The sequence below is a fragment of the Pelodiscus sinensis genome, chromosome 29 (genome assembly GCF_052426305.1).
Source record: "Pelodiscus sinensis isolate ZL-2025 chromosome 29, ASM5242630v1, whole genome shotgun sequence".
Classification (NCBI taxonomy): domain Eukaryota; kingdom Metazoa; phylum Chordata; order Testudines; family Trionychidae; genus Pelodiscus; species Pelodiscus sinensis.
Window position 1 is genome coordinate 7,476,341 of NC_143080.1, and position 7,724 is coordinate 7,484,064.

At 53.8% G+C, this 7,724-nt stretch overlaps 1 protein-coding gene across 1 annotated transcript; it reads left to right on the plus strand.

The window, feature by feature from the left end:
• The first annotated feature begins 2,450 nt into the window (after positions 1–2,450).
• On the plus strand, positions 2,451–7,724 carry LOC102443987 (glucose-6-phosphatase catalytic subunit 1). Its single transcript, XM_006125698.5, has 5 exons — positions 2,451–2,728; positions 3,500–3,609; positions 3,695–3,800; positions 4,651–4,766; positions 6,347–7,724. The coding sequence occupies exons 1-5, from the start codon at positions 2,511–2,513 to the stop codon at positions 6,856–6,858; spliced, it is 1,062 nt and encodes a 353-aa protein (XP_006125760.2). The 5' UTR covers positions 2,451–2,510; the 3' UTR covers positions 6,859–7,724.

Consider the following 7,724-nt stretch of genomic DNA (forward strand, 5'->3'; position numbering starts at 1 on the left):
ATTGGGACTGTCTACACAGCACTTATTTCGAAATAGAGCACTCTTCCCCCGGCTTCCCTTATTCCTTGTACAATGAGGGTTACAGGAGTCGGAGTAAGAAGTCTTCCAGCTTGACAGTATTTTGACATTTCAAAAGTACTGCTTGCTGTGTAGACAGGGACTAAGTTATTTCGGAATAGCACTAGTTATTTCAAAATAATGTTGCTGTGTAGACGTATCCTTAGGCTACACAGCAACATCATTTTCTCTGCAAAAAATATGCTAATGAGGGACTCATTTACATGAGTCACAATCTCATTTGCATATTTTCTGTGATCCGTTTTTGCGCTAGGGGTTTTTACGCAAAAACAAGCAGTGTGGACATTTTATTTTTGCACAAAACCCCCTTTTTCCGCAAGATCCTATGCCCCCAAAAAAGAGGTATACCGATCTTGGGGGGAAAGGGTTTTTTGCGCAAAAAGAAAATGTCCACATTGCTTGTTTTTGTGCAAAAATGGATCAGCAGAAAATATGCAAATGAGATTGAAATTCATGCAAATGAGTCCCTCATTAGCATATTTTTGCCGAGAAAACTCGTAGTGTAGATGTAGCAGAGCGTGTCTGCAGCTTGGATCACAGGCAGCTGGCCTGCCTCCACCTCGCAGAAAATAACAGAGCTGGAGTAAACCTCTGTATGCTCTTGGTGCATGTCATGTTCCCTCATCCCAGTGAAGCACATATCTGGGCAGCCTGGAATGCTCTGGGAGCTCGACAAAGATCAGTATGAGCTGCCTCCCAACCAGGGAAAAGCAAAGAAGGGAGGCAGGGATGGAGTTAGACTCGAATCCATTCGTGTCTTTCTCCGTGGACACGGGGCTGCGCACGTTCTGTGCACGTGTCCTTTACTGGGAATCCCATCCACTTCACAGAGAGACCCTGGATAAAAACTTTCAGTCAGCTGATGATCTCAGTTACAGGCCGTGCCAATGCAGAACACACTCACAGCTTCAGCGGAGTCATCTTAGATCTACACTAGGGCTATGTCTAGACTATGTTCTATTTTCGAAAGAGGATATGCAAATTCCCACTGATATTCCATGGGAATTTGCATATCTTCTTCCGATCTCACTTTCGAAAGAGGATCGTTCAAAAGTAAAAGTAGTCTGGATGTGCTTTTTTCAGGGAAAAAACGCTTTTCCTTAAAAAATGAACTTTACGCGGTTTTTTTCGAAAAAGGGTTTTTTCCCTGAAAAAACCGCATCCAGACTACTTTCACTTTTGAAAGATCCTCTTTGGAAAGTGAGATCGGAAGAAGATATGCAAATTCTAGTGGAATTTGCATATCCTCTTCTGAAAAAACCTGTAGTTTAGACATACCCTAGTAGAACTGCGATCAGAAGTTGGCCCAATCTGCATTTTCTGCCTCATGTAGACACCTTCAGCGGGGGGCACAGTTTCTGTGCAAACTGGGACAGTTAGAAACCAGGTTTTGGTCTCCCCTTTGTAGCAACGATAAATTGGAGATGAACTCAGCCACCTCCCTCAGTCCAGAGGTGAACATGAGAAGGGCCATCCTGGGTGAGACCAAAGGTCTTTTTAGCGTGTCCTGTCTGTCAACAGTGGCCAACGCCAAGTGCCCCAGAGGGAATGAACAGAAGAGATAATCATCAAGTCATCCATCCCTTGTTGCCTATTCCAAGTTTCTCAGGCTAGGAATGCCATTCCTGTCCATTTTGGCTAATAGCCATCGATGGACCTAGCCTCCATGAATTTATCTTTTTTGGACCCTGTTAAAGTCCTGCTCTTCACAACATCCTCTGGCAAGGAGTTCCACAGGTTAACTGTGTGTTGTGGGAAGAGGTGGAAGTGCTACCAGCTAGCGCGTCCATTTCTGACATGGAGAAGGCCTCAGGGATAAAGCAGGACACAGCTGTTTTTCTAATCCCAGGAAATCTGCATGTGGCCTGTCAAACAAATGAATAAATATAAGTAAAACAACCTGCTTCACCCAGCGTCCAACCTATGCTACGCCCCACCATTCCAGTGAGCCTTAAAATGCATTTCATCTGAACAGACAGTACCAGATTTCAGAGAAACGGGACACAGCCATGCCCCACTGGTGTCTGTTTGCTAACCCATCAGACTCCTGGATATGTAGGTTAACAGTCAACCAGGCCAGTCTTTGGTTTTAAACCAGCGGCATCACGTTAGCTTTTGGTAACTTTTGTGCGATTCGCTGCTTTGCTCCCCCACTTTCAGCCTTTCCCCCTAGTGACAGTCCCATGCCCAGAAGTATCCAGAGGGAAACTCTGAAATGAGGGACATTGAATCCTGGGGATGATGGGTCAGGCAGTTTGCTTTGGATTTCTGGCTATGTCAATAGTGTTTTGGCCCTCGGTGGCTCGGGATCAAAGGTCAGAGGTTGCATGTGTCATAGAAGAGCCGCCGCTGGCAAGGGATAAGAAGCAGCAGAGTACACAAAGCTGTCAGTGCAAACAAGGGGGCCCAAAGAGACACAACCCAGAGCCATAATGGACCTGCTGCACGGTGCAGGGGTGTGGATGGTGCAGTACCTGCAGGAGAACTACCAGAGCTCCCAGGACTGGTTCCTCTTTGTCTCCTTCGCTGCCGACCTTAAAACCACTTTCTTTATCTTCTTCCCCATCTGGTTCCACCTCTCCGAGGCCGTGGGCGTCAAGCTGATCTGGGTGGCCGTGGTTGGGGACTGGCTCAACTTGGTCTTTAAGTGGTGAGTGAGGATTCTGTGGTGCAGCAGTGGAGAGCTGCAGTTTGGGCTTGTTGCTTTCTCCTTTCCTCCTGATGCAGCCTCTTGGAGGGAAAGGCTGGGTTTGGGATTGAGGAACAGGGTTGCGACTCAGGACACTTATGCACTGATCTGGACTCTGCCACTGACGACCTCTGTGACCTTGGGTGAGTCACTTCACCTCCCCGTCCTCCGTTCTCCAATCAGGGAATAACAGTGACTTGCCCCACAGAGTTTCATGAAGCTGAATGAACGTGTGGCGACCCCTTGGGAGTGCTTGTGTGGAGAGGCTGGTACAATAATATCCAGCTATCTGCTGGGAAGGGCCGTTTCCCAAACCCACAGCCTTGGCTTTGTGGCAGCTCCCGGGCCAAAGCCACGCTGCGCTCTGCAGCCTCCCCTCTGCGCCTGGGGAGCAAAATGGGCCCCCTAAAGGGAACACATGGGGAGGCTCTTTGCCTACGTGCAGCACATAGGACCACGGTGTGTCCCCAGTGTCTGTGCAGAGCTCGGCTGCTCCAGTGCAGTGGCCCAGGGGCTGCCCTGAAAGCCAGAGGCTGGTGCTGAATTAATAAGGGAGCCGAAAAGGCAAGAAGAGTCGGTCGGGAGAGTTATGGGGCCAGCACTTCCCACCCTCCCAAGAGCCTCCAGGGCCGGGCAACCAGAGCGCTGCCGCTCCTGGGAATCCACACTGCCGACAGGCGGCCTGAGGCGCCCTGCGCCACGCACTGGCACTGCCTTCTCCTTTCCCTGCAGGATCCTCTTTGGGCAGAGACCCTACTGGTGGGTCCATGAGACCAGTTACTATGGCGACGCCTCTCCCCCGGTGATCCAGCAGTTCCCCCTCACCTGCGAGACCGGGCCAGGTAAGGTTCCCGCCGTTGCATCCCTGCACCTGACCCCCACCTCCCCTCCCTTGTAACTGTCCTCTGGATTGTGTCACTGCCACAGGAAGTCCCTCGGGGCACGCCATGGGCTCTGCCGGAGTCTACTACGTCATGGTGACTGCCCTGCTGCCCTGCGTCCTGGGCACCCGGCGTGGGACCTGTGTAGCCAGGTGAGGGGTGTCTTGTGGCCTGAGGCCCTTCTCGTGGGCCTGGCTTTGTGTTACTTGGGATGGGTTTTCACTGCCCCTGGTTTCATACCTGTAATAGGGGGACTGTCCCCTTAAGGGCAGGAGGGATCAGTCAAACCCTGAGGCATGGTGTGTTCCTGGGATTTTTGGAGCAGAGGAAGACCAAGGGAAGGCGATGGAAGCTGCAGGAATTGAAATGGGGGGGGGGGGGGTTCGAATTTACAAGGGGGGTGTCAGGGCCGAGGAGGGGCGACACCGTGAAGGTGAAGGTGGGCTGTATGACACCATAGTTCACAAAACTGGGGGGGTGTTGGGGAAATTCAGGGGGGTATACACCCCCATGAGGGGTGTAGGGAAATCCCTGAAGCTGCTTCAAGCCGGGGTTGCCCCTCCACACCTCATCCTCACCCCCACAGGATCCAGCACCCACATCTGGGCCCTGTGGCAGACACAAAAACCGTTAGGCCCTAGAACCTGTCTCATTTTCCAGCTAGCAAGGCGGGTGCCCAGGCTGGCTGCGTGCTGTGCGGAGAGGAGTCATTCCAACTGCACTGAGTCTGTCTGTGTGCACAGGCTGCTGGTGGCTTCACGATGGTTAGGGTTGCCAGGTGTCTGGTTTTGAACCAGACAGTCCATTATTTGAGCTTTCTGTTCGGGAAACAAATTGAGAAAATAGAAATGAGAAAATAGAACTGTCCGGTATTTTCTAATTAAGATGTAACGTAGATTGTGATGTAATGTCAAGTGAGTCCGGTATTTTTGTTGAAACCATCTGGCAACCCTAACCATGGTGCTTTCGTGCGGTGCCTGGATCTGCGCCCTCTCTCCGCAGGTGCCTCCGCGGCCTGCTGTGGCTAGCCTTCTGGGCCGTGCAGGTCTGCGTCTGCTTGTCCCGAGTCTTCCTGGCAGCTCACTTCCCCCATCAGGTGATCGCAGGAGTCATCTCAGGTGAGCATCAAGGCTGTTCCTCCCCCTCCCCTGCCACATCACTTGTCACCAGCTTTCCAGGGCTCAGTGAGCAGAGACGACGTAGACTTGTCGAACTGGGAGGAACCTCGAGAGGCCCTTAAATCTCGTTCCCTGCGACTCATGGTTGCACCAAGCACCATGTAGGCATCGAGCCCAAGAAATCCTGCCAGAAGGAGACTTTCAGCCTCAGCTCTGGGATCACCCCATACTCTACCTACGATGGCAAAGCAAGGGGCTGGGAGCACGTCTCTCCCTGGGCCCCCACGTCTGCCATGTAGCGACACAAACAGCACAGTGGTCTCAGCCACCCCTTGCATGATCCATTGTCCCATTCCACATGGACACGAGGTGCTTTGCATGGTGTTATAGAGAGAGCACACGCCGTGGTCTCATGCAAACCGGCAGGCTGCTAGGTTTGCTAAGTGTCTGGTTTTCGCCCGGACAGTCTTGTATTTCTGGTAAAAAAAACAGACGGATGATCCACGGGGATATTTCCCCCTGCTGCATCTGAGCTGGAGCAGAGGGGAGTGCAGGAATTTAAAGGCATAGCGACCTTTTTTTTTCCCCCCTTTTGCTCCACAATTTTGGTCTCAACCCATTTTTTTCCCCTACCATGTTTGGGATTTCTTGTGAAGGTATCTGGCAACCCTACCGGCAGGTGCCTGCTAGCCCAAGGACAGGAGGGTCCCAGTTCTTTGCCCGCCTGGTTCTTAGTAGTGACCTGGGGCTGCCATTGTATGTGCCTAACACCTGGTTCCGTGACTCAGCTGCTGCTCCTTTCCCCAAGGCCTCTTGTCACTGAGCCCACACGGTAAATTTTGTTGCTAGGCCTGTTTGCTGCTCAGTGAGGGTATGTCCACGCTGCAGGGAGGCACCCACGGCTGGCCTGTACTGCTGACTGGCTTGGGAGTCAGGGGTGGCCTCTGGGCTGGATGTATCCCTCCAAACCGCCAGATCCGGCCCACAGGAGCCTTAGCCAGGCTCCTTGCCGGCCCCATTCCCACATGCTGCCCAGAGCAGCTCTTTGAATTCTGTGAGCCTGGGGGAGGAGGGGGAGAGAGGCTTTGCGCGCTGCCCCCGCCTCCAGCATAATCTTTCAGCTCCCATTGGCCAGTTTCCTGCACTCCTGCCCCAAGTTACAACCTTCTCCCAAGCCCTGCACTCCTTTCTATGCCCCTCCTCCCGGTCCAAATCCTCTTCTGCACCCAGACCCCCTCCCAGATCCCACCCGCCCCTCCTGCATCCCACCCTAAGCTCCCTTCTGCCCCCAACCTCCATCCCAGACCCCGCACCTCCTCCATTAATATCCTGGCAGAGTGCAGCCCTTGAGCATGTTCTCAGGGTGCCCCCTCCCCGATCAAAAATAATGACCCATCCCTGGGCTGAGGGCTGTTTAATTACAGTGTAGCCGTTTGGGCTCTGGCTGCAGTCTGACCTCTGGGACCCGCCCATGCAGGATCGCAGCGCTCAGGCTGCAGCACCAGCCCAAACGTCGGTCCTGCAGGTAAGCAGCCCGTTAGCCGGTGGCGTGACAGACCTAGAGACTTTTTTGCCCCCAGGGATGGTAGTAGCGGAAGCATTTGAGCACATTCACGCCATCTACAATGCCAGTCTCCGGCGGTACCTGGGCACCACCCTCTTCCTCTTCGGCTTCGCCCTGGGGTTCTACCTGCTGCTGAAGGCCCTCGGGGTGGACCTGCTGTGGACCATGGAAAAAGCCGAGCGGTGGTGCGACCGACCGGAGTGGATCCACATTGAGACCACCCCCTTCGCCGGCCTCCTCCGGAACCTGGGCATCCTATTTGGGCTGGGGCTGGCCCTCAACTCCCAGATGTACCTGGAGAGCTGCAAAGGGAAAGGGGGCCAGCGGTTGCCTTTCCGCCTGAGCTGCATCGCGGCCTCGCTCCTCGTCCTGCACCTCTTCGACTCCTTCGACCTCCCCACGGACAGAGAGCTCCTGTTCTACCTCCTGTCCTTCTGCAAGAACGCCGCTGCCCACCTCTGCGCCGTGGCCCTCATCCCCTACTGTGTGGCCCAGGTGCTCCGGAGGGGCCACGAGAAGATGCGCTAGCTGACCGGCAAACTTGTGTCATGGCTGCCGAGCCAGGCTGCTGTGGCAGGGGACCGTGCTGTGCAGGGCTCCCCCTTTGCTTTCCCCTGCGGCAGCAGGTCTCCCAGCACCACCGACCTCACTGCTCTGGGTTACGTGATCAGCTCACACGCACGGGGCGTGGAAGGGGCCGTTCATCGTCTCCTTTGGGGGAAAGGCGGCAAGTGACTATCTCACACCCCAGTGCTGGCCCAAGGCCTCGGGGCCCTTTGCGGTCGCTCCTTACGAGCCATTTGGCTACCACCCCCTCAGGTGGGAACAAATGGCAACCAGTACTCAGGAGAGCATGAGTGAGTAATGGGGCAGACCGGATCGTGGCCCACCCAGGGGCACAGGTTGCCACTGAGAGGGTGGCGTCCCACACCACATTCAGCTCCAGGCTGCTGTGCCCAATGCTCTCCGGAAGGGGGGAGCAGTCGGCCCCTGGCAGTGTTTCAGCTCTGTCCCCTCAGGGCCCAGTCACTTGGCTATGGAGGCTCTGTGACAGCCACGCCATGTCAATCAACGCAACCCTAGCAAAGCAGAACTGGCAGCCCCCGGCATGGAGGTCCCCACGCAGCGTGGGCCGGGCGTGCCATAGATGGGGGGTGTCTGTGTGTGCAGGGCTGCATTATGACTTTCGTGGGCCCTAGGCACTTTTGCCTTCGTGGGCCCCTCCCACCATAATAATATCAATATTAAAAATTATTTTTGATATAACTTTAAATACGTCAACATTTCATTTTTTTTCTGTTTCAGGCAAAATGTAATAGATTTTCGTGGGCCCTAAAAGTTTCATTTTTTTCTGATGTGAGAAAAGAATTAAAACATTTTCTTCAACCCTAAAA

Excerpts from the sequence above, each read along its gene's own strand:
- LOC102443987 (XM_006125698.5), top strand. The coding sequence starts at position 2,511 with ATGGACCTGCTGCACGGTGCAGGGGTGTGGATGGTGCAGTACCTGCAG. Across the intron at positions 3,610-3,694 it reads CACCTGCGAGACCGGGCCAG|GAAGTCCCTCGGGGCACGCC; the intron begins GTAAGGTTCCCG and ends TCACTGCCACAG. Across the intron at positions 4,767-6,346 it reads GATCGCAGGAGTCATCTCAG|GGATGGTAGTAGCGGAAGCA; the intron begins GTGAGCATCAAG and ends TTTTGCCCCCAG.